The 27,783-nt window shown below is 42.3% G+C and overlaps 1 protein-coding gene across 1 annotated transcript; it reads right to left on the reverse strand.

Moving 5' to 3' along the window:
• Positions 1-979: 979 nt before the first annotated feature.
• On the reverse strand, positions 980-27,771 carry zgc:66433 (uncharacterized protein LOC321250 homolog). The gene is made up of 12 exons (XM_036548552.1): positions 27,491-27,771; positions 17,595-17,671; positions 14,434-14,602; positions 12,383-12,515; positions 10,546-10,704; positions 10,056-10,121; positions 5,691-5,849; positions 4,991-5,108; positions 2,903-4,750; positions 2,194-2,327; positions 1,548-1,635; positions 980-1,187 (listed from the first exon to the last, which is right to left on the reverse strand). The coding sequence occupies exons 1-12, from the start codon at positions 27,523-27,525 to the stop codon at positions 1,021-1,023; spliced, it is 3,153 nt and encodes a 1,050-aa protein (XP_036404445.1). The 5' UTR covers positions 27,526-27,771; the 3' UTR covers positions 980-1,020.
• Positions 27,772-27,783: the final 12 nt, after the last annotated feature.

Raw genomic sequence — 27,783 nt, forward strand, 5'->3', positions numbered from 1 at the left:
AGACTTGAAACTATCATGTGTATGTTGTTGTTGGTGAAGGCATGTGCATGCTGTCCAGGCTACTTCATCATTTTTAAACATGAGACAGGTTCCATAAAGGTAGTTTCTTGTGTAGGACATATGCCCTTTTCTCTTTACACCAACCCTTCAAATTATACCAGGCTGCACAGACTAACAACAGCAAAATTATAGTTTACCAAATTGTATATATTAGTTCTACTTTTACAAAGGTTTTTTTTTTTTGAAAAAAAACAAAAAACCTAAAATAAAAGTCAAGGGACAGAAAAGCTGCATTTTATGAAATGCACCCACTACTTTCCTCGGTAATTTTCTTGGTCATTAACAAATAACAATAGGAATAAATTTTTAAATTATGATGATGATTATTTGGAAGAGTAGCCAAGGTGGTATATCATCTTTACAAATTCAAGAAAATAATTTTGATCTGGGCCAAACACATTAAAAACCTTTCATTGCATACTCTGTGGGGATCTGAGTGAAAAAACAACCAAACACAGTTTTTCCATTATTATCATGATTACTTTTTACTGCACAAATTATATACAAGTCACAAATTTATTGTGTTTGCACTTTGGGAGGCAATACAAAAATAGAACACAAAATACATAAAAAGTACATAAAAAGAGAAATAAATACAAAGGTCTCTCCAGCTCGAGCTCTCTTTTCACACGTATACCTGAAATTAATGATCAAGGTCGTACTGAAGGATGTCTGTGTGTTTGCACATGCATACATGTGGACAAACTACACTGCAATAAGAACAAGACTGTGTCCTTGTGTGGCTGATCCCCTTCACATATGGGGCCCATCTCTTCAAATCCAACACCTTTTTGATGCAGGTTTACATTCCAAACCAAGCAGGAGTGTTTGGGTATTACTGAACCAAGGAAATATAAGACATTAAAAATACTCTATATGTGCAAAATGTGTTTGTGTTCAACAGCGGGGGGGGGGGGGGGGGGGGTTGGGACACAGGGAACGGTTCTGCAGTGTGCTCGTTCACTGCACAATCTGGGGCATCTCGCTCCAGGCCTTGGCCTTCTTCTTAGCCAGGGCCAGCCACGGGGGCTCGTCCTGGCCTAAAGGCGCCGGGGGTGAGTGCGCCAGGGTCCTCTTTCCTTCCTTTTCCACTGCTGCAGGTTTACAGATCTCCAGGGAACAGGACGCTGTTCAAACAGAGCAAGGGGGAAGATTTACTGATCAAGTGGAATGATTCACTGAAAATGAACACATACAAAACTCGCCTGTCTGTAGTTTCAGTATGTACACTATTGACAAAACAAAAAATGTACACTAAATGACAAAACAAAAAATGAATGAGAATTGCTCAATAGAGTAAGGCAGTGCGATTCTGATATCCTCCATAAGGGGGCAGTCATATACTACAGTATTTCTATTACAAAGCCCTCCACAGTAGCATGAAATTGCTCTCATATGAAAACAGTGCCATTATATTATGCAAAGGTTTTAAAAAGAACACATGTTTAAGATGCAACACAGGTGTGCATGACAGGGAGGGGACTTACTTGTGACAGGTGAACCTGAAAGCTTGGCTTTTTCTTTATTTGACAGATTTGTCAAGGTGGGTAAAGAGCCTTCCGTGAGTGCTTCATCCTGCAAAAGAAACAATGGCTATTATTTTCCATTTATATAGCTAAATATTATTATTGGTGAGCAGCTGTAGGCTCGTGAGGGAGGGGGGCTCTCCTCTGTCAAATCCTCATACTCATATTCGGAAACCAACTTGAGATGACATGATATAGAGATAATGACATATTTTCTAATGACAAGCAAATTCTGCCACTCGCAAAACACATTCTGAAGAAAAGCATTAATATAATTTGATATAGCATTGCAGCTGCTCTGTGATATGCAGAAAAGGGGAGACAACATTTCTAATAAAGGCAACAGAATTCTTGCTTTGCACTGATATCGGATATTTGATTAAAAATGGTTATATAAGCCCTTGAAGACCTGAAACTCTGATACCAACCAAGAAGATTAAGGGATTAGCCCAGCAGGAGAAACACAAAAGTAAAGAGCAGACCAGAATGATTCTACCACCTGATTGTGTCACTTTGAGACAGTGTGTCCTGTTATAGTGGGATAAGCATCAGTAAGCTCTGATACTGCTCGGGTTCCATCTGAAATCAGCAATCAAAGACATCTTACCTTCTCAAGAGGGAACTTTCTCTCAAGGGTCTCCTCCGGTGAATTCTCTATGAAGGATTTCTGCTTCTGCTTGGCTAAAGAAATCCAGCTTGGTGAATCCACGGTCCCTCCTGGCACTTTGCTGACAGCTGGCTCTGAAAAAAAGAGGAAAATATGAAGTAGCTATGATAGCAGCGGCTAATGACACACACACACTAGAGTTTACGGAGAAAATGAGTGGGGGTCTTATGCTCAAGATACTTCGAAATCAAAATTTAACAAGACCTGTTTGCACAAACCAGCAGTGCTTTCATGATTGCACTGGGTATGCAGTTCTCTCTGAGGTGCTGAAAGTGTTAACTCGCAGCTTTTCCTCATTGTTTAGCAGCTGGCTTGGTCTTCAGATAACAGTGAACATATTTTAATATGTTGTTAAACCAGTGACTCAAGCAGATTCATGTAAGGGTTTAATTATGAGCTATTATGTTGGAATGAGGTCAGTGGATCTACTACTGCCCATGGACACATGCAGACAGAATGCTTTGCTGTTTGGAGAACATTTCTTCCTACTTTCCTCTTGACCTTGCCTGAAGCACAAAGAGTATAACTCTAAGTAGCACTAGAAATGACGTTTAATCTTTATAAAGTGTGGCTTGATTTGCTGTATATTCAGAGTTAAAAGCAAAGCTGACATGTTACAAACACAGCTGCAGTCATACAGGCTCAGTACCGGGGGTTTTCCTGAGCTTGGTAAGGCTGTCGTCCAGCAGGTCAGGTTTTTTGGGCAGGGCGGGTTTTGTACTGGGGGGCCCGGATTGGGGGAGTCTTGGCGGTTCCATAGGCTCCACACGATCTGTGGTTCCAGGGTGCTCTCCGGAGCCCTCTGAGCTGTAGCGCAGCAGGACCGCAGTCTTCCTTAGCCGAATCCCAAATGGATTCTCAGCACTGTTTGCTTCTGGAGAGGGAGGCTGTCTTGGAATAGAGGGGGGCGCTGAGCTCTGGGTTCTGTCAGGGCTGGCTGCTGCTACTTCGGCCTTGCCAGAGAGGTCTCTTGGTTCGGCAGGCCCCTGCTCAAAAGCCTCGGGCTTGATGGGATGGGTGAAACCAGGCTCTTTGTAGGTGCCTCCTGAAAGGGATCTCTGCCAAGCCGGGGCAATAGTGAACCTGACTTTGCTTGGCTCAGGAACATCTGGCAGTTTCTCAGGATCCTCTGGGACATTGGAGGGTTTTTCTGTGCTCTGCTCTGCACTGACGTCTGTATTACAGGAAGGCTCCACTGTGGTTGGGTCAGGTTCTGTACTGCCAGGTGCCAGGGCTGCAGGCTGGTCGAAGTCGGCCGCTTGCGACAGAGGCAGACAGGTGTCGTCTCTGGCCACCTGAGCAGACAGCTCGATGGTGCACTCTGTGCTCTCTGTGCTGCTCTGTTCTGAGTCAGAGCTGTCATCTGACAGGGGCTTCACTGCATCCGCAGAGACCAGGTCCACCTCTGCTGTCTCAGACTCTTCTGAGAACATACACTCATGGATCTCTGGTGCCAGCTCCACTCTCATGTCATCCTTTTCTTCCTCCTCTTCTTCACCCTCTGATGAATATGCAAGAACTTCCTGCAGAGGGACCTCTGAGGCTGTCACTACTTGGTCATCCTCCTCCTCTTCATCCTCCACCCCTTCTTCCATGGCTTCTACCTCCTTTTCTTCTACCTCATCCTCCACAGCTTCCCCCTCCTCCATGGCCTCCTCCTCTTCCTTCTTCTTAATGGATTCCTCCTCTACCTCTTCCAGCATGGCTTCCTCCTGCTCTTCCTCCTCCTCTTCCTCTACTTTGGCTTCTCCACTTCCCTCAGAGAGATCTTCCTCTTCTTCAATGAGACTTTCAGCAGGGGCTGCTTCTTCCTCATCATCACCTTCCTCTAATTCAGCAGGTTCTTCTTCCTTGGACAGCTCTGCATCTGGAGCATCAGGGCTGCTGTATGCAATAGACACAGGGGCAAAATCACCCTTCTCTTCCTCCTCTGAGGCAGGGGACAAGGAACCTGGTATGACCGTCAAATCTTCTTCCATGCTCTCAATACCTGTGTTTGCCTCATTGACCTCTAGGGCCACAGCATTAGGGTCCAGCACAAATGCAGAGGTCATAGGGCACTCCAGTGAGCTCAACACTTCCTGGAGCAGGGAGCTGGGCTCCTCAGCTGGGACCTCGCACTCAGAATCCAGTGGGTCTGTGGATTGTCCAGCAGGGGGCTCCAGAGATGAGGAAAATTCCTGGAGATTGGTCAGAGGAGCTGCAAGCTGGAGGGGCTGCTGGAGGTCTGGGACAGGGTCAGTGGCTGGAAGGGCCTCCTCAGCATCTAATTCTGTCTCAGAGTCAGAAGAGGAGGAGGAGGAGGAGGAAGAGGAGGAGGATGAGGAGGAGCAAAGATCCTGTGCAGAGCTCTGCTCCTCTGCCTCACTCTTAGAGGGCTCATCTGGAATTGCAGGCTCCGTCTCTGTCTGTGAAACAGGCAGGACACTCGCAGGAGGAGCAGCTTCAGCGTCTTCTTCCTGCTCTTCACCATACTCTGTCTCTCTCATCGGCTCATCTGAAACAAAAAACGTCCACAGTAACGAGGCTGCCAGTCTCATCAACGACCTAACCAATTGTCTGAACAAAGCCAAGTCATCTCAGGTCTCCCTTTATCATTCACTCGGCTGATAATTGAATCAGTAACTCAATTCTACAGTATATTATTTCCCCATAGAGTTATTCATACTATTACATTCTCTGTGTGACTCTCTGATATGAAATTATTGTAAAAACAGCTCAGACCATAATTCAATACCTTCATTTTTCTCCTCAGCAGACGGCTCTGTTGTGACTGTGCTCAGTCGCTCTTCTTTTACAATGAGAGGCACTCTCCCACTCAAAACCTTCACTTTACCACCCTCAAGTATCTCCCTCTGAAAGACAAATGTTAAACATTGTTCTTTCATACAATTAACCCATATGACAAACACAAGACTACAGGAAAATAAAACAGTAGCTGCCTTTTGATAAATGAATATCTGCCTGATTTATCACTTTTACATAATAGAGATTCATAGTGTTTTCCGCGTGCTGAAAGGATACATTACATTACATTTAGCAGACGCTCTTACCCACAGTGACTTCCAGCACAGAAGAACAGAAGTGTATCCATTCAAACTGAGTGACCAACAGTGTCAGACCAGGCTAAGAACACTCCCAAACCAGTAAGTGTGAGCATAGCACTACCACAACTTAACTTGTGCAACCCGACTAGACAAGGGAAGCCAAGTATAGGTCATGCAAAGTCAAACAAGAGGCCTTCAGATGAATCTGGTCAGACTGTGAGTTGCCTTTATGAGGACCGGCTGAACGGCTCCCGCGCTGATACGAGGGGCGGGAGGCCAGCGCGTTGCGGTTGGGCTGGACGTGTGCTCGGCTCCTGTGGCGTGGCCGTTTTATGAGAGCCTCTGCTCGAGCGATTAGAACAGCGGGGTCTGGGGGGAGGAGGTCCTTACGCTGGCAGGCTTCCTCTTGGCGCAGGCCTTGTGTCTGACGGCGATGCGGTGCCGGGCAGCTGAGGTGTCCAGGCAGGCAGCGGGGCTGGCGGGCTGGCTGAAGTCCACCGGGAGCGTGACCAGAGGACTGACCGGTCTGGAGGATGCCTCCAAGGACATCTGCGGGAGATGGACAGCAAGTCAGGCACTCACTAGTCACTATGTGGCACATGTCTGTTGTCTAGCTGACTGTCCATTTTTATCTAAATAACATTGTTTCGGGTTACGTTTGAGTTTCCGATGCCACAAGATGTGAGGCCTTCTTTGTGTTGGAATGCCTTATCCTGGGAGTCACAGAGTTACTGTGTAACAAAAATATGGGACAGATATTTTCAAGGTCTGCAACTTCAGTTTTAGTAAATGGTTTCATTGTTCCTCAAAACGGCACCTTTTAAAAATCACTGACCCTCCCCAGTTCATTAACATCAAAGTTGTAGTCCTTGGAAATTCTTGCTGTCGCTTTTATGTAAACACTTCCTTATTCCAGAGCTATTCACACAACATTCTTCTGTAATGCCAGTTTAACTAACAGCTGCTACAGAGCTAAAACAAGGTATAGTTCCCTTGGTATAGTTTTTTGTCTTACTGAAAAATGAATATGTACCAATCCATATGATTAGCAGCGCTGGTATGACATGCACCTTTAATGGCTATTCAAATTACTTTTGGTTGAACATATCAGACATTTATCAAACCCCCTTTACAAGGGCTATCTGAATTGATGTGGGCTTCTGTCGTACTAAATGCAATTTCAGATAATTAACACCTTCTTACAGAGAGCTCACAGTGTATGCTTTGCTCAAATTTGATATACATGCTGGACGATAATATACTAGCTGTTGATAGTTTTTTGGATAATGAGCCTTGATGCCTTTAAAATATGATTCTTCTAGAATCCTCTTAATGTTGAGTTACAAAACCACTTGCTGACAAGAGAAATTCTTAGAATTTTTCTCCCTCTTGTCCATTTGTGACAAAGGAAAAAACAAGTCACACGCACACGGAAGAGCACCCAGCTGGATAAACAGTGTGTTAAGGGCAGCGTTATTGTGACCTTTCACCATTAGGATTTGCTAAAAATACCCCCTCTTTGAAGTCTTTGTGCTACATCCTTGCATTTTGTACTTTGCCCACTCTGACATTAGCTGCATAAATAAGGTACTCGGCCTCTCCCTGACTGCCATGCACCCAGATTTCTCCCGTTTCCATTGTTAAAGGAATGCACCTTATTTGAACTGAAATTTCAATAATAAGACTTATACTATATATTTGTAACATCACTTGTAAGTCGCTAAAAGCGTCTGCCAAATGAATAAATGTAAATGTAAATAAAAGTGAATATACACACCAGTGGCACATATTTCACATTTACACATTGGCATACTGGTTAAATAAAGACTCACAAAACATGGGTAGTAGCATTAGCACTAGCACTGACTTCTTGAAGTATCCAGAAGTGTCCACTGTATTTCTGTTGCCAGGGTCATCTTGGCAGTCATATTGACCCTGTAAAAATATGCTCATTTCCAGCAGACAGCTAGACTACTAGAATACCCTCAGACCACACTGAAACTTCAATAACTCCCATGGTTAGGAAAACATAATAAATCCTCCATAAATACACTGACAATGACATGGTAAAATGCTACGTATTTTTGATTTTGCAAGGAACTTTAAAGCATTAGGATCTGAGCCCTCTCAGCTGAAGGCAATGCTGGCTTTCCTATATAAAAAAATAAAACATTTAAAAGCATGTTGCCTTTTTATAGTGCACAAAACAATCTGTGTCTTGTTACAACTACAGTTCAGCCAGAGGCAGCAGCCATCATGAGTGCAGGAGAAAGACAAAGACATGCCCCTCATGTAGAACATTAGTAACAGTGAGTGTCTTTGCGTCAGAATGTGTCAGTGTGTGTGAATGCATGTATGTGTGACCAAAGTGTGTGCATGTGCAAATGTACATGACTCCATGTGTGTGTGTGAGTCTATGGGTATCTGTGAATCAGTGTCTGTGTTTGATTTATTTCTGAGGGTCACTGTGTGCGTGTTTGTATGTGAGAGTCTGTCTATGAATGTGTGAGTATGTCTGTGAGGCAGTGTTTTCATGTAGGGTCTCCATATTGTTGCCTTGACCCCAATCTCTCCAACCATGAGGAGAAGAGGACTCCCAAATTACGAGCCCAGCAACAGGATTTCTCAGGATGTAAACAGCCAGTTGTGTAACTTCAATCCCCAAGCATTCGGTTAACAATTTGAGTGGAATTTTTGGGTGTTTCCCAGAGGATTCTCTTTTCATATCTGTAATTCTTTGAGGATTTAATAAAACCTCAAGGCATTTCTTTCTGTTGGTAGTTACCCAGAGTGTTATCAAATGGTAAATTTGGTTAAAGGGTGACTAAAGTAGATGGTCACATTTAGATATTGAGTTGTGATGTCAAAAGTGAGCACTAGTTTAAACACACTCATGAACAAGTTGCTTTAACCAGGTTTTTCTGGTAGTCAGTGATGAAGTCATGCCAGAAACAAAATAGCAGCTATTCTGCTCCCAATTTCTTTCTTGTGAAAGAAATTTTGCTGTTATATTGTGTTTACGTAAGAAAGTTAGTTACAAGCTCTTGGCCCCTGAACATTGGTTCAAAACATCTAGTGTTGTTCCATACTTGTGTAAAATCAAGGGAAAGTATTTGTTTGGAGGGATCATGCTTTTACAAAAAAAAAAAAATGTTGACAGAACTGTTTACTTGCTGTGTGCTTGGTCTGCCAAACTAAACTCTCTCATGTTATATTTGAGATGCTTTTACCACTTTCATAAACTCATGATGTAAATACCTTTTTATTATTAAACAATTTACAATTTCCCAATATCACACATTAACAAATGTGAATTGGGAATATTTTAAATTATTATATTATAAAGTAAATACTCCATCCAATGTAATAGACACTTGGTCACAAAAAAGATAAGATAACAACATTACACTCAACATCCTTTTTCACAAATACAATCCTCATGTGTCACACATATATATCTTACAATCTTGTTGTGTATCTTACAAATTCAGTAAGTGTTACTTACATCTTGGGTATCGATTTCCTGTCTGGTCTGAAATAATGATGGCTGAATTTCATGTTGATAATTGTCCAAAAAGCACTTACTGATATCTTATTTTCATTCCCCCAATGTCAATTGTGTAACAAAGACGTCACATTGGTAAATCATCATCTACTGATTATGAGGCATCTGTCAATATTCTGTTTAGCTGAGATCAAGTTCACTGGCTACAACATATATTAGGATGGCAAGTCAACATTTTATGCTAAGCATGTTCAAGTAGTGAAACTTTGGATGTTAATTAATCACTGTCACTGTCACCTGTATCATACCTGGGTTTCAGCATATCATGTTAATTTGACTTAATGATTTGATTTTATTCTATGATGATCTGCCAAATGAAAGCATCCACACACACACATACCAAATGAAAGCATCCACACACACACACACACACACACACACACACACACACACACACACACACACACACACATACACACACACATACACACGTGCAAACACACGTACAATATACAATGTACACATATACAATATACAATGATCATCTTTCAGAGAACAGCTTTGGGAGCCATCTAAACACCAGCTCTCATTGGGGAGTGGGGCTATTTCTATATGAAGTACACCCACATGGATGGCACATGATCCTAATCGTGCTCATACGAGCTCTGAGGCAAAGGCGAGCAAAAGGCCTTGGTGACATGTGGTTCAGTAATGGGGCTCCGAGCCGTTCTTGCATTGATTCACTGTCAGAACTGTGGAGCCATGCCCACAGTGTCATCTTTCATCTCTCGACAGAGCCCGGGGTGAGTCAGCTACAGAAAACCGTTGTACTACATGACCTGCCCCATATATCACTGGGGAATTATTTGGTAAAATTTTCTAGAGCACCCTTTCCCCCTCTCCTTTCCTTCTAAATTACTACAGCATGTCATATTCATCCCCACATTAAACAGAGAACAGCTTGCAAGCTTCAGTGTCTCATGTGTTTTCAGTCGACACATTAGGCAGAGTGTGGACGAATCTGTTAAAAGAATGCTTTAAATAAACAATCTTTGTTGGGGGATGGTGGGAACTCATTCAGCCACTGGTTTTCTTGCAACAGGAAGCACTAGACAGGATGTACATGCCATTCGTTGGTCGCAAAATGAATCCAGCTGGACCCGTTTCCCAGAAGCCTCTGCGGCTGTGCTGTCTATGAACATGTGACTGTGTGTGCTTGCACTTTCTCAGAGGGTAGGAGGCATGGTTACCTGGTCATCCTCACTCTCTGATCCCTCCAGGCTCAGCGAGCTTGTCCTCTGGACCAGGTTAGAGGACTGTGGAGGGCAAGAACAAGGGGAACAACACATGCGGCCCAAAGTTTATGTGAAGCGCAGAGACAGTGACCCGACATCAAAACAATGGCTGTGACCAAAACCACCTTCAGCTCCATGTGTAATTTGTGCATGAAAAGTAGCTGAAGGTCAAAATAAGCACTAGCAGGCTACTCTATGCAACAAATTCAGCTTCAAACTGCATATGTGAACACACACTGATATTGTACTGTTGCTGCATCATGACCGCTGAAAGTGAGAGTGAGGAATACCTGCTACAGCAGCAACATGATAAGGTACTCGACGATTTTATTATGAAAGAGTGTGGTGTAGACCATGTAAGTGATTTACCCGGTGAAAATGTATGTAAGCTATGGGGTACATGGGAGAATCTACTCTGTGACAGTGTGTGTGTGTGTGGTCCTACCCTGTGAGATGACCCCGTCAGGACGGTGTGCAGGGTGGAGATCTCCGGGGGGCTGCAGGGCAGGCCGTCATCCTCTGACAGGGCCCCCGCATCCTCCCCCTTCTTCACACAGATGAGAGAGGGGGGGGAGCCCAACTTGATGGCCTGTTTGAGCTGCAGCTGAAGGGAAACACCGGTGCCTTAGTGAGGACCTCACACAGACACCCCACTCCATTCAAATATAGTTTTCCTACAGTACAAACCACATAGTCCACTCCATTCATCTATAGTGTTCCTACATGCTACATATTGTGATTCTTTATTTTCAAATACTACACTGATGGAATATATAAAAAAGCTGTTGTTTACATGCAGAAGTAAAACCTGGCAAACAATCTGCCAGTAATTTAAGGGAATACCACAAGTGTTGTAACATGTTGAGGAGAGACTGTATTGCATACTGATACTGTGCTTGTAGAAATGCACAAAATGGACGAATTGTCAAGTGAGCTAACCCAATAAACTTGAAAGGACACTTAGACCTGTATCTCCAAAAATGGCATTCACATTTCATTAAAAAAAATTCAAGAGATCTTCCATGGTGACATTTCATGTGATAAATATACATGAACATGTATATCTACACATCTGCCAAATTAATACATGTAAATGTAAACACAACATAAAAGGCAAACAATTTGCTCTGGAGGGGAAGAAAAACAGAAAATGATGGTGAAGGGAAAAGTAAAAAAAGTAAAAAAAAAAAAAAAAACCCTTTGCTTTAACAGCAAATCTACTTTATCTTTTTAAGTGGGTAATATAATTAACTTGAGAGGAAACTAGGTTGCAACGGATGCACGTAATTTCTGGAATTATCAGTGGTTAACAGCTGGGGAAGTGGAAAGCAAGCACCAGGTCCAGTGTAAAGCAGGGCCTCTGCTCTCACTTTCCAACAAGAATTCCAAACCTCATTGTCCACTTATTCAGCTGTAGTGTTCTTACCCGCCTGATATTCCTGTTCATTCAGCACTAGTGTTCCTACATAGCAACATAGCGTCTTTACAGGGTCTACATACAGAGACTTACACAGAGTCGTTGTGCTTGAATACTACAACAATTGACGAGAAAACAGCTGTCCTTGGCACACAGAAGTAAGAATGTGGCAGTGAATTAAGGGAACGCCAAACAAATTATAAGATGAACACAGACGACATTGCATACTGATGCTATGCTGGTGGAAATCTCCAAAATGGTCTCCTTTTTAAGAGTGTAATATAGGTCAACTCAAAAAATTCCAGAAAGGACACTTGGATCTATGTCTCCAATCCCACTCAAGGAAGCAGATCTTAGTCTCTTAGTTTCTCGAGATGATCCCTCACTGTACGAATGAACTGTGTTCTAAACAATAGATTTGATTATATTAGATATATTAGATTCTCGTGTCTGTTTTCTTACTGTCAGCGCTGTGAAAACATGCCTCTACAAGGCAGGACAGAGCAACGGCATGTTGTGGTGAACGCAGCTCTGGAGTAGGCGGACTGCAGGAACCCTGACTCATTTTGGAGGCCCCTTCTCTGTTCCACCACTGGGCCTCCCTCTGCCCTTCAGGAGGCCGCTGCAGCAGATACCAGCTGGCATGGCATGGGCACTCCAGGCACAGACCTGCGTCCTTGGGCTTACGTATGAGCTGCTTATTTTACACCCAGGCCACACAGTGCAAATGTGCCAGTGCTAAGGCCGATTAGCTTGCTCCACACTGCAGCTGTAAACCCCAACAGGCTCAAGTCCCACTTGACTTACAGATTTCATCCAGAACTAAACCTACCCTGAGGGACTGAGAAAGGAGCTTTGTGAGTACCTGCAGAGACTTCACTTTCCCATGAATGCTGTCCTGAGAAGACGCGAGGCCGTCATTGGCTTCCGATGAAGGGGAGTCAGAGACAAAGACACTGTCATGTGACATGGCCTTGTTCCCCATGTTAACTTTCGACCTGTGAAGAAACGATTTAAGTACAATTAATACAGAAAGAAATATCCCATCTTGCCAGCTGCAGCTAACTATGTTAAGGTTATTAATATTGGTGTGGCTTTTATGAAATAAGCCACATTAAAAGAGATAGATCTGAGACTCACTCCGTTTGCAAAGAAACCTTAAAGCAGCAGACTTTGTGAGTCACTGACTTGTTCCCAAAGAAACAAGTCAAGAAAGTGACTCAACATCAGGTATCGGGCAGTACAAGTAATGAGCAGAAATTCACTTAAATCTAATATGTGTAAAAAAAAACAGTTGATTTATTATGAAGGTGAATATGTGGGAGGGAGAAAATTAATTCCCTACAGTGCATCTTGAATTAGGTGAACAATTCTCCTTTTAAGTTGTAAACATGCGTAATGGAGACTCTGTGCTTTCAAAGGCAGTAATTTAATGATGTTTTTTGCTTTGCCTTCTGCAGAGGATAAAATGGTTTGCATGTTAGAAGCCAAACAAACTGTTCTGCACAGATATTTGCAGAGATCTTCAGCTATCTGTTTGATTCACATATCAGCTCTGATCGGCATGTTTGATGCATGCATAAGTAACTTTGAAAGCAGCCAGTGAAGACTGATTATCGCCACTTTGGGCCAAAAGCATGTGACTATTGAAAGACACTGCCAGATTACATTAGCTCTTTATACACTGTCAGAACACGAATACAGACGACTAGTACTAATGGCCCACTTACTTTTTCCATTGTTTTTTTTTTTTTCATGGCATAGTCGGGCCATGTGTGAGACTACTAGGCTTTAAGCCTTGGACTGTCATTGGGCTTAGTTCATGCCCCTGAGCCAACAGAGGACAGCAGGACAAAGAGCAGACTTCATCAGACAATAAAAATATTGTGTTGGTGACATTTGTTTATCATAATCCTGAAGCACAGTCACCACTTTCCAGGGGATAGCAAAGTAGTTGGCTAGCTAGCTTATTGCAAGATAAAATTGCACATACCATGAGAAGAAAGGAAGGAAAAAAGCAACTAAGGGGCAAATCACATTAGAAATATGAATACAATGGATACTATGAACACAATAACACAATGTGGTGTGTTCATATTGACCAGGTATTACAATGCATCTGCTTTTCACTGACTGGTCAATAAACATGTTTGCCAGCTCAACTTAGCCAGCTAGGCCAGTATAAATTTTCCTGTCGTGAAACTTTTTTCATTTTTAACCCAATTCTTCATTTGAAAAGGGGATAATTAGTGATGGTGCCTCCACCTGAAGTTTGCCCTGTTCTCTGTTATCTGTCCCCAGTATCTGCTTTCTGGCTAGTGAGCTGTTATGATCTCTGCTAACTTGTTGTCAGAAATAGTTAGCTATCAGAATGAGTTACATATATATACACTTCCCATTATTACACTATCTATAATTACCAGCAACAACACATATTCTTACAACTGACATCCCCAATATTTCTTTTATTTCACCCATGTAAATTGCCCATGCAAAGCTGTGTTATCAACCTTATTGACTGAATATAAGTAAAACTATAGACCCTCTGGAGAAAAGTTGAAATATTTTTACCTCTGCTTTCACCGTTGCCAGAGACAGAAGGTGATGTGCCCATAGGACTCACTGAATTTGTGTTTCTCATGTGAATCAGCCCATTGCTCAGCTCATTTCATGTTCCTGTTGGGCACGATGTAATGTGATGTTAGGCATCACATCTTGATTTGGCAAGGTAATGGAAATACACCAGGATTTCCTTGGTTTATTGTTCCTGGCTCAACGTTCCCGTGTGGCTAAGAAGGAGTTACTCAAACTTGCTAACCAAAAAACAAAGCCTTTGGAATGAGACAACTGTGTCAGATCTGAATGTTTCCATTGCTTATCGGATTGAGAGGGCGGACACTGCTAATGTGGTCTTACCCAGAGTCCTGGTCTGCATCAGAGTGGGCTGGTGTGACCTCGGGAGCATTGACATTGTCACTAGACTGACTGGACTTCAAAACACTCTCGTTAACAGGAACTGCAGCCTCTTTTCTTTTCTTCTTGGCAAAGAAGTTTTTGAATGTCTGGAATTTTGACTTCTTTTTTCCTATAATACAAAGCACAAATCCATCCCATCACAAAAAATATTTCATTCTACCCAACCCAATATCAAGTTCAACATCAATCAATATCACACCATCAATGACTAGCAATTATTTCATTTGTTCTCTTAAATATGACAATTCAGTAAAACAAGTCACTTCCTGACTCAGTTTACTGTTTATAATGGTCTGAAAAGGTCGCTCAGAACATCCATCATAGATACACTGAGGTAGTGTGTGTTCTGAATACCCCATGAGGCACATCTGTGTCCAGTTTCTGGTGCACTGTTGTTAGCATCTCCCCTCTCAAACCCAATAGGACACAAAATCAGACTGCTGTTTTGTTCTGTCTGAAATATGGTGAATCATAACTCTAACCAAGTTGTAATATTGTATGAGAACACAGAAAGGAAATGTGTGTTCTATTCAGATCAGCACAGAACATCCAGTTCAGTTACTCACAGGATCTGGTCTCTCGCTCTATTCCACATTTACACATTTCCATATTGACTTTTACAGTCAATACATACCAACAAAGCACACCTTAAATTCATCTATTCAACAGAGTCCAGTACTGTCACAGTGGGATCTCACAGTATGATTCTCCTTCTCTCCCCCCTCACCTCAATCTTCTCACTTACAGTACCTTAGCAATAAAACCCTGGAAATCCTCCCCTATCACTATGGGAATCTTAATTGTTCCCTTATTTGCCCTAAAATGACAGTAATTTACCTTCTGTGCAGTAATAAAGTCCAGGTTGTAGTAATGAGAACAGTGCTAAAACACTCCCAATGTTTCCATGTCCATTAGCAGCAGTGTGGAAAACTCAGCACCTCTATTTTATGACTTTAAGTACTTTTGCCTCTGTAAATCCATATCCCCAGGACTCTTTATATGTCAGTATTTTTACTACACTCTAAAAGGCTTTGTGTAGAATAATAGCTGGCAGAAACATACTTGCTGATGTGAGGTGGTGCTTCCTCTTAAGGAAGTGATGTGTCATTAATCTGAAGGTTTACATTCAGAGGAGAAGAAAGGGCAATTCTGACAGAAAAGGTCAGAATTATTAGTCGACCATGGAGAGATTGTCAATACTCTAGGATGGGAGGCTCACATCCTGGGCAATTGTGAAAAGCAAAACGCGCAACTCCTTGATAAAAGTGCAAGTGCCCAGTTTTCAGCCATGAGAAGGTCGTTGGTAGCTATATTTATGTATAAATCCAGACAATCCCTCCTCTGGCTCAGATTCTCTGAAAACGCTCAACATCCAATTACAAACAAAGATCTCTGGCAAGATTCGGGTTTTTAAAATTGGGGGTGCCAGGATGGCTGGGGAAACAACCACTCGAAAAATGTGCACGGGGTTGGATGACCACAGCCCTGTCGGCATAAAAGATCGATTTGGGTAATGCAAAAAAATGCCCCGTCTTTTCTCTGACATCCAGACAGCGTCACACTGTCGCAGTGGCACCAGAGCCACAGGGTCCATTCCTGCTTGGAATGGCTCCCAGACCAAGCCATCACGTGCTCGTTGGGAATAAACAGAGACAGTGAGCCATCGCCGCTACCACTTAGCCACCAGATTAGATTAAGAAGAAAACCATTTAAAGTTTGCTGTATGAAAGCCTTCACAGTCAGGAAGATGGGGCAGCCACTTTTAGTGGGACAATGTTCAAGCAGGAGAATTCAGTTTTTTTCTGACAACGGGTGTTATTCTCTGAGATTACACGTATAACTATATAATTAATGTAGTTCTACATTAATGGGTGATGTGGGAGTCCATCAGCAGACGTCTGCCTCTAACTGAAATCTAAATGCAGAGCCTTTCGCTTTGCAGGTGGCCTGTGACTATTTCTCTTGTGAAGGGGGCTTCACTGAATAAAGTTGATCGATTGATTGAGCTGGTGGCAGTGCAGGAATCAGAACCCACCCACGCAACCAACTACAATGCGCAGACCCAGCAGTAGTGAAGATCACTGACATGACCATGGCTCTTCTTTTTCACCAAACCTGGACAGGTCATTAAGTCGGCATACAATCCTTTCTCTGCTGTGTTTGCGACATGCAGTCAGCCTGGAGACGATGACATGAGGTGTCAGTCTGGGTACAAAGAATTACCCGCTGGCCCGTGGCCAAGCGCACCTCTGCCATTGACAAGTAATTTATTTTAATGGACTTCGGCCTACCCTTTATAACTTAAATCCTATGGAGGAGATTATCCTTCTTGTAAGTGTGACCTATCCTGAAGGAAACGGCTAATCCAGCTGCCGTTTCCTCTCCAGTCAGTGGGCCTGCCTGACCTTGCTGTCCACACCTTCCCCATTCCAATAAGACTCCAGAGCAAGGGTAGGAGGCAGAGGTATACAGAGGTGAGCTCATTCCTACAGGGGGATATGGTACTAACTTCCTTTCATCCTTTTTTGGTTTCCTAGCGATAAGGTGGGCCTGCTCCTCTTCCCAGACTGCAGTATGAGCGACAGGGTGCTGAACGTTTGCGGACACTCTTTTGGAGCAGACCATTTTGAAATACTCTAAAATATATAACAATATTAATTTCAAACAGAAATAAATTGAAAGCAGCTCGGCCACCACAAATCCATGCAGAAAGCATCAGCTTAAGGCAGCACCCAAAGTTTATTTTCAGAGGGTATTTAATAAATTTGTAACAAATGCTGTAGTATAAGTTTAAATATAAAGCCTACTTGAAGGTTCAATATTCTTTACGGAAATAAGAAACCTGCGATAAGCTTGGCCTTTGATGAAAAAGAGACCATGGAAACCCTAGGCTGGACATTCAAAGCATTTACAAACTATACTTGTAAAGGCAGATGGCAGAGTTATTGCCTTGGCTGCCCAAACACTTTGGGTTCATTTTCAAACACTCTCCCCAGGAATGTATCCCCAGATGCACATGGTAAATGATAAACTCAACGTAAACTAGTGATTACTGATCACAGTACAGGTTTCCCACTTAAGAAAAGCAGAAAAGCTCTTACCTGAACACTCCTCCGAGGTTTCCGCTGCCTCCTGATTCACCATCACATCTGGAAGTCCCGACGCCATGTCGCTCTCACTGGCAGAAAACAGACAGGCATTATGTACTATGAGCCAGTGAGTACGGCAGCACGTCAGTCAAGCAGGGAATCCTTTGGGTAATGCTGAAGCAGAGAGAAGAGACTCCATATGGACTGGCCATCAGAGCCAGTCCCCATTTTGTGTTAGCCAGAGGATTCTACCATCCTCGTCTACCTTTCCACAGTGAAAACACAGTGAGAGCTTGTGTAATTCCACGGGCAAATCCCATCTGATGATTCTTAAGTCGCGCAAGGGTTACAGCAAAGAGTATCACTGTTACGTAAAATGGACCCATCCGAGTGAACTGCTGCTGTTACAGCAAACGCAATTCTACAGCTGCTTTGATTGACGACTGCATGTGACCCTTCCAGCTGACTAAGAACGTTGCATAGTTAAAACACCGGCTAGAGATTAAAAGGTTAAAGATACAGTATACGTATCCATAGACCCACAGAGGATCACAGTTACTGATCCCTCACCTGCACCATAATCCATGCGTATAAAAGAAGGCTTATGTTTTCAAGTGCAATTGAAAGGGTATGCGCTGTACATCACAAATAAATGCGGCCAGTACAGTACATACCCTAAAACATCAGGCTTGAGGTATTTTTCAATTGCAAGTTAAAAAGATTTCAGACTCACAAAAAAAGGAAAGAATACTTGGTCATGGGTGAAATGGGGTGAAGAATGAACCGTTAGTTGGGGAGGTGTCCAGAGCAGACGGCTTTATCACAGAAGGGAAGGGTAGACTGTGTTTATGGCTGTGACTGCGAGTTTGTGTGTTTGTGTGTTTGTTTGTGTGTGTGTGTGCGTGTGTGTGTGTGTGTGTGTGTGTGTGTGTGTGGGGGGGGGGGGGGGGGGGGTAAACAACGCCCTGCTGAAAGCAGAGGAGGATACTCACACTCACTGATAAGCAGCTGCTGTCTGTGACAGATAACCACAGTGAGTATAAGCTCCTAAAGCAGCTAAACTGGACCCATCAGCCTGCCATCAGGAAACTGGCCATAGCATCTCTGACAGGCCTCGACGAATACTGGCCCCAGAATGGCTAAACAGGATGTGGTTGTAATTTAGACCCCAGCCCACTATGCAAAACCAGTTACTCTGTTTTAATGAAGATGTTTCCAATACAATTACATCCAAATTTCTGACTTACTGTTGAGTTTGTATAGAAAATCTATTAAGGGCCAGGAGATGGAACTCAATCAATTCAGAGTGAGCCCAAAGGGTGCCCCCAAAAGAGTCTATTTTAACAGTCTAGCAGGCGCAAATAAACACATTAGGTCTACTGTTAGTTTTCATGCCACTTCTTTCAATTTTAATGTTCACATATGCATTTAAACTCATGGTGGGCCTGTTTCTGAAAGAAAATATTAATAAATGAAACACTATGTACAGTATAACACATGAAAAGGTAGGAAAAGTTAGAAAAGGGTGAGATGAGTTTGGGATGAGAGGAACAGCAATGTGGCACTGCAAACCAGCACTTTCTGATGCACCACAGTATAAATAACTTTTCAATCCAAAGAAAAGGGTTCACAATTTAATTCCATCCACGTTTAGTATTAGTCCTCCTGCCAGGAGCCTATAATCTGATCGTGTTTGTTCTAATCTTCAATAATACTGACTGAATATTCAATCTGAACCTCCACCCTGTTACTTCCTTGACTTCCACATTCAACGGTACCCATTGTGGCGGTACATTTTGGCAATGAATTGTAAATCTAGCCTTAAGAGGACATGTTAAAATCCTCTTGAGAGGCTAAATTTAGCCCTGAATGCATATCTCCCACACAAGTGCTGTGCCCCAACAAACCAATAAACCTGTGTTCCCTGTCCCTGCTACCCTCCTGCTGTGCAAGACTGCTTCCACGGGGGACTTCACAGACTCACATGACAGACACGCCAGATACAGCTGGTCTGTGTCGGTGTTTAAGACTTTTTTATGTTCAGCTGAGTGATGTACAGATGTAGCTTAGCGATGGTTGCTCTCTGAAATCTTTACTGCATCTTTGAATATAAAACAATATAACCAACAATAACTAAAACGCTGTGACCCCGTTCAAAACTGACATGCCCATCATTGATGCCTATATACATCAAAAAGTAAACATTGCTCCCACCAACACACACACACACTTTCAGAATGTGATAAAAATGCCCAAAGCTTATAATACATGCACAGATTTCCTGTCACACACATTCTGAGCATTCCACAAAAAAATGAAAAATACTACATTTCTACTTTGATTTCTTTATGATATGTATGATATGTAGTTAAGAATGTGTCAGAATTTCAGATAAGTGGATTGTATATATGAGCCATAAGGGTATGGAGGAGAATCCACAGGGATCTGACATTTCCCCAATGTAGTCTATGAGAGCATATCACATCTAGTGAAGGAATTCAGACTTTTTTTTACACAACATTCACAGAAATAAAGTGGACCATGTTCAGGACAGCCAATGAGGAGCTCTCCCCCAAACCACTGCATGTTGTGTTCACAGTGTGCTAAAATCCCAGCCACAGCCTTTCTGAGATGAGGGTAATTTGCCGTTGACAGTACAGAGAAGCACATCGCTCCTCCCATCTCCCCGGAAACCCCAGGCTGTGAGGAGTCCAGCAGGCCCTTACCCATCAATCGCTTCCCCGCTCAAACTGACACTAATTGGCTGCAGCTGGAGGCCCGCTCACTCTGCACGAGCCGTGAGGCGCTACAGGAAATGGCTTCGTTACTGAGCTGAGTCTCTCCACAATTAGAACATATCTCAGCGCACCAACCGCACACAGGTCTATACCGTGAGGCCCCTCGAACAGCCAGCAACCTCCGTCCATCCAAAATCAACACAAACGACACCATGCAACTCAGGGCCGGTTTATTCCCACATCACTGAATTTGGAAATCTGTGTTCTTGCTCCTCTTGTGTTAAATAAAACCATAGTTGACTGTACAGTCCCAACAAAAAAAAGGAAATGTCCCACATATATTTTGGAATTTTGTGGTAAAAAAGTCAGCTGAGACAAAGGTGAAGAGATTCAGCATGGTGTAAGACAACAGACCTTCCTGAGAACATTCAGGAAGGAAACGCAGGACATTTTGTTCTTGGGCAGGACTGCAAAGCGAACGCAACTCACTGTCATGAAATTAGCCAAATGTCATTTACAGCAACAGCAGCCCTGACTATTTACAGTCACAAATACTCAAGAGGTTACAGGCTTGGCAAAGAGATTTGGAACTAAGGTCTTTGTTATTGAAAACAGTGGCACAATAATCTACTAAATCTGACATATAGTATTGCAGGATGAGGGCACTCCTTAACCCTCTGGAGTCTGAGGCCTGTCAGCCACTTTTGAGGTAGTTTGACATGCCTTGACATTTTTATATATTTCACCTATTTAAAAAACATTGATCCCAATGTTTACTCTCCACACATGACAGCAAATACACAGCAAATACAACATAAGTGGTGCAATGTTGAATTGATGAGTTTGTTATTGGCAGTTTGGAAGGGGGAGTGCACTGGAAAAAGAGGTTCTCCAGACACTGCAATAGGGCATACTTCGTAACACGGTCGAGATTCCAAGCAGCTTTGTCAGGGAGACTCTGCCAAACAGCAAAACACATAGCAGCAGTCAAGCTTTTGCCAGCTCAACTTTGCTTTCAATTATTAACCATGCTAACAAACGGCAAAGAATGAGAAGAATCTGTTTTTTCTTGTTTGGCACTATTGCTTCAGCAACAACCTTGAATTCCAGCAAGAATGTGCACATCGCCACTCAAGGCTGGCTATGTTAGGACATTCCATGATACGTTTATGATACACAGGCCAACACAGGCCCAAAGACGTGAAGGCAAGAGCCATCCGGTGACAGTTCAGGCTTCTCTTCTCTGCCATTGACATCATGTCATGTTTCAGTTCTCATGTTACACTGCTCAGGTACATCACATCACATCCAGCGACTGACAGAAGTGCAGTGATACGGAAACATTTTCCTCTATCAATGTGCTTCAGCAAATTTGTGAAATAAGTGTAATCTTCAATCAAGGAGGTAGTAATTTCTGGGAAGCAGCCGCACAGACGTGACAAACAGCATCTAGGACTGTTCCCACAGCTGGCCTGTCCCCTCTCTTCCCAGAATCCCAACATGTGGTCCGTGTGACCCTTTGACCCAGGCCTGGAAAGACACAGATCTGCTTTCACAAGAGAAAATCCCATCGAATGTTCCCCTATAAAATCAGTGAGCACTAATGAGTTTGCGGGGGGCTAATGGACTACCCTCCGAGGGTTTCCAGTGCTAGTGCTCTGTAATGATGTCCTTCACTTCATTTTCTAATTTTTTGGGGTATTTGAATGGGGAGAGAGTTGTTGGGGGAGGGGAGCAGCCTAAAAGAACAGAAATAAAACAGTTGTTAGTCAGATTGCATAGGCAAGCAAAGATCCTACTGTTGAAGTACCACACAAGCCTTAAAATAAGTTGAGACTCTGCCTTTAAGTATAACAGCAGCATGAATTGAGAAAATAAATCTGACCACACAAATAATTGCAAAGAGAACTTCTGCTAAGAATTATCAACCAAAGAACTAGCGCCCTGTCTCACACTGTTCATTATCTCTCTGCTTGGCCAGCTGTGTAATTATTTTAATGCACGTCTTTATCACCGTCACCTCTTGCGAGACTGTCTTTGTATTATACATTTGTTTACATGGACCTCCATCTTCATAGCACAGAAACGCAGTGTCACCTCTGTTATGCAATCACGGATTAGCCAGAACCTTAGACAGGCATTGAAATAAGACATTGATAATGCCTTGATTAGTGGTTACACGCTGCTTAGCACAGCACCATCTGGCCTAAGTCGCTCACAGCTGATGTTGACAGAATCACTGCCCTGTCCTATGTAATTTAAATCCACGTAGCCCATGGATTAAACATACAGTGCCTTAAATAGTCTCCCCTCATTCTGTAAAGCCAGACAACATGTACATGATATTTAAGTACTAGCAATACACCAAACCATCAATTATATTTGGAGGACACAGAACAAACAAGACATAGTGTAAAGAAATGCTAGGAGGCTGCTAAATGCTTTGCTTTTTGCATTGTCAAGCAAGTACGGTTGACATCAACAATCATTTGGACCAATCAGGTCCTGAATCAGCTGCAGGCTGCCAACAAAGTGATCACATTATCCAGCATGAGGGCCACCACGCACAACCCATTGCACACATTTACGGCTGCTGCATCCATCTTCTGACACTTTGTCCCTCTGTTTCAGAGGGGGAAAAAAATAAAGCAGACCACGTGAATTTTGTTGTTGCTCTGCCCAGCTGAAAAATGGAAGCTTTGTTTTTGGGAAACAAACCGGCATGCCTTTAATTAGTGGTGGAGAGCCTTCACTAGCTGGTGGTATAAATTACATACATCACATGACGAGTTTGGTTTACAGGGGGACGGATATAGACAGACTGCCATTAAACACTACAATATAGCATCCAAATACTATACTGTAAAGCAACCGCAACAACTGATTCAATGATTTTATCCTTGTGTAATTTAAAAGGATAAGATGCACAAGCCCACAAAAATGACTTTGTAAAGCATAGATCCCACAACACTTAACACAAGGAGCACAGGCACATCACAACATCCCACATTGATAACTTAAAGTGCTGCATATGTTTTCATTAAAATAGTATATGTGACCTTATGCATACAGATACATACACATTTCACATACACAGGGATCAAATATAATAGTAGATCACAGTAGCCTTTCTGCCCTTTTACAAACTGAAGTTCATTTAAAATGTGTAATAAAAAGGTCATGGCCATGTGCAATTATAATCTGTTATCAATATAACTTAGCTACATGTTACCTTGGACGGCTCTATGAGAAAATTACACAGAGAAAAAGTGTGTGGTTGTGCATACAAAGGTATTATAAATGAACCTTACAAGAGCCATTTAATTTTATTTATTGTATTACTCCTGTATTGAGGCACACACACTGCATCAAAGTGGGCTCCAGTTTCAAACACAAACTGATTTATCTAGAACTATAAAGATCAATTTCAAGTTCCAATTGGATACAGGCAAGATTTAAGGTCTTATATACAATGTGTTAAACTGTAAGGTCGGGTACTGTCATTTTCAGTGAACAGCCCAAAATGGTAACTCAAACCAAGATCATTTTTATGATTAATGTAAGACTATTCTTTGTGAGGGGCTTATTAATTAGTTTTTTCCAATTAGGCTGTTCTTTGACAGGGTCTAATTATCATTGCTTTACCAAGCATGTAGAAACCCAGCAGTGACTCCCAGAACCAGGTCCAGACCCAGAGCATGACAAGACGCGTCTTCTGAGGAGAGATTATCATGGAAAAAAGGAAATGTGTTCCATTAATCACAGCAGCGACCTGCTATTCAGCAGACAGATCATACTGCAACATAAGCAAAGAGGATTTTCATCAAAAAACTGTCTGTTATCTCATAGGCCAAAAGGAAAACAAACAACAACAACAACAACAACAACAACAACAAAAACACAATAAAAATCATCTTCTTGAAACCATTCATCTTCCTGTCCTTATTGTCACAGGACAATAATGAGGAGTCTATTTTGTGATCCATGCTGATACAGAACAATTTGTGACACATCACAGAGCTCTGTCACACCACTCTAAACAACAAAAGTATTGTCAGATACTGGTATGCTCCCTGTGGACTGTTATTCATGATATCATTGTCACTGACTTTACTTTTACAAAGTTGCAAAAGATTTCAGTGCAGTTTTGACTTCTGGTCCTGAGGTTACTGTGGATCCAACAGTATCAAAAACGCCAAGAATGAAATGTAGGCAGCTGATTAAAGTTCAGCCTGAGCTGATAAAGGCTGAGAGATGTGACAATACTGATGCAAAGCGTGCATATAGGGGAGATTTATATAGGCAAATACTGGCCAACCTGGGGCAACAATGGGATCAAACTGGCTTCAGCTTGATTCAAGCAAGGATTCAGATGAGCTTTTACTGCATGGCACTTCTGGTATGTACTACCATATGTCCCACAGTGATCCTTTCTCCCATCCACCGTCTGGAAGCATGAATGCCTGGTGCATTGTTGCTATAGGGCTGTGGTGGCACCGATTTGGCTGATCGGTATATTTGGAAGTCAGAAAAAAAGAGAACAGTGGTACAGACTGATAGATAAATAAACAAATTAGTTGAGGCTTACATTTTTTCTTCAGGCTGGGACCAATACACAAACCCATCATGAATGGACATTAAAATTTTAACAACGCATTGAGAAACTGCCCCCTAAAAGGTACAGTCACAAGCTTTGCTATTGTAGACACTGTAGAAAATTTACAGGCATCCCACATCTTCCAGCTCAGGACAGACACCATGCAGTGGCATGGTCAACATTAGTGAGAATTCAGAGCTCTTGAATTGCCTGAGTTCGTTCAGCAGACATCCTCAACCTCCCTCATACTTTTCACATATACTCTTCTATAGAGCAGTTTTTTTTTTACTTTCAGAGGTGAGGTTGGAACTCAGCACTAGTTCTGTTTATATAAGTGAAAAATACACTATTGGTAGCTTTATTTATAAACCTCTCTGACAGGAGATCATGTACATGGCAACCAAAACTTGTGGATGAAAACAACTACTTAGCAACAAGGGAGAGCAGGCTTTTGACACTGGCTAGAGAGAAGGGACAGCTGATCTATATTGCTTTTTATTCTTAATGGTTTCAGGCCAGATTTGTCATGAAAGGTAGATGTGTGATCTGTGTACATGAGATGCATATTCTATATGGACAAAAAAATAGATAGCGTGCCACAAAGCTACCTTATGATTCTATTTCTTCTTTGCTGTGATTTCTTCCCTTCTTTCCATGTTACGTGCAGGTCACTGTAGAGGTGAACACGCTCTTGGTTCAAATTTATCAAACAATTATATGAAACTCAATGCCTTATTACCCAATTTAATGCCAGACATGTCCTCATCTCAAGATTTCAAAATATCACTGTGTGGTCCTACAATGCCCACCTCCCAGACTTCAGAGAACATTAGTGTTATTCAAGAGAATCTCGCCTTCAGAGAGCACATCACTTGGCCTGGCAAGTTTGAACTCAACAAAATTAGAGGTTTATAGGCTTTTCTTATCACCTACTGTACCCAACGTTTGGGCCAGGCCCTACTCTACTCTGCAACTCTCTAGTAGTACCTGGTCTTCCTGTCTGCCACCAAACTACTAATTCAGCCTAACCACTCATTATAACTTATTCAACATTTTGCCACTAGGGCAGTCTTCAATTTCATGTCTTTCCTCCGCTTTTCTCTGCCCACTGGTTTCTGATCATTACACTGAATTCACAGACACTTGCCAGGTAGTCCTTCTGCATAAGTTCTTTCAAGGCATTGCTTTCCACACTTAACATTGTAATGTTTTTAAAATGTTGTTTGGCGTGACTAATGTTGCTCCGACAGATAATTGGGGAAGTGTTGCTAGAGAAGGGTACCCAGATGCTTCGGGAGGTTAGTATCTCTTCTCACAGCAGACTGATTATGGTCTGAATTTAAGCAGATGAACCACCATTATAAAAGATACAAAAACCTGGATTATGGAGTGTGAATCTAGAAATCCAACAGTCTGGTTATCTGAACTGTCCAGCTACCTTATTATTATGATGTGGGGAAAAAAGCAAACTACAATGGAGAAACTTGGCCTAAAAGCCACCTCCATTATGTCAGAGTACCTCACTTGACATGATAATTAGATACAAGCATTTCCTGCACGAGTAACACAATATTATATACATGTATGTATATATGTGTTTTTTACAAGATAGTGACTTCCTAGAAAGAAATAAATTTGACCAATAAGAAGCCACTTCACTCTGGAATCAGTGGCAGAAGCCTTAAACAGTTCATGGGCAAACTGATGAAGAGACAGGGCAGATTATGGTTAAATAGGAAATATCAACAAATGCTTGTGAAACTGCACAGTTGAAAAGAAGATGCTAGCCAAATTCTCTATAATGTCACCTCAGTTCCAAAAGAGGACTGAATTCCAGTGCCACCTTAAGCATGTGATGCCATCTAAAACCTTCAGCATTGTCAATTTAAACTTTGACACTGCTTCTGACAGAACAATCACCGTCTTCAACAACCCATATTCAGACTACATAAATATGCACAAAATAACCATCCCATCAACAAAAGTGTACATCAGCTTTTACACAGCGAAGAGTTAGGAGAAGAAATAGCATGGTCACCACTTAATGTCCCGAGACCAATGAGAAGAAATTACAGAAACAATTGCGCCTGTGTGTTACCAAGCCCTATTTCCAGCACCAACATAGACACTTCTTACACAAAGTGGTTATCTCATCAGCTCATGAGGAATTCTTGGCCTCTCTCAGCTTTTCACAAATTAGCTATTTATTCTACTATCCATTAGAAAAACACCATTAGAAAGACTCTCTCCCAAAAAGAACGCTTTATTACACAAAAACACAGCACACAAGTAAGTGTAAATAATTATCATGTGACGGTCTTGAAAAGCTACTCTTCATATCCAAGCAGGCACACACAGTTGCTCCATCATCAAAAAAACAGACTGGCAAGGGTACAAAGCAAAACTGGGTATGTTCAATTTAGATAAAAGACCTTGCCTATAAACACACAGCATGCACACACTCACTAATGCAATATGACATGTTCTGACAACCCAAAGAGATTCCACATTCCCGACAGCAAAACAAACCAACAAATGTGCAATATTTACTTTAAAAACAGACTCTGACTTACTTTCTCCCCCGTAGGCAGCTATAAAATCCAGCCATGATTTAAATATGGAGAAAGACACAAAGAGAGAGAGAGAAAGACAAAGATACAGGGGTGCGTCTTCTCTAGTTCATCCTTTCTAACTGGAGCCCTGAGAGCAAAGGCGCGAGGCTGGGAGTCAGTCTTCAGCCACGGACGCTCTGCTGTGTGCCCTCACACACTCTCAGGCACATGCATAAAGGCGGCACGGCGGTGCACTAAGTGGCCAGACAGTGACACAGCTAACTTTGAGAGGAGCCCTCCTGCGAGCGGCCTAT

Source organism: Megalops cyprinoides, chromosome 16 (assembly GCF_013368585.1).
Source record: "Megalops cyprinoides isolate fMegCyp1 chromosome 16, fMegCyp1.pri, whole genome shotgun sequence".
Taxonomy (NCBI): Eukaryota; Metazoa; Chordata; class Actinopteri; order Elopiformes; family Megalopidae; genus Megalops; species Megalops cyprinoides.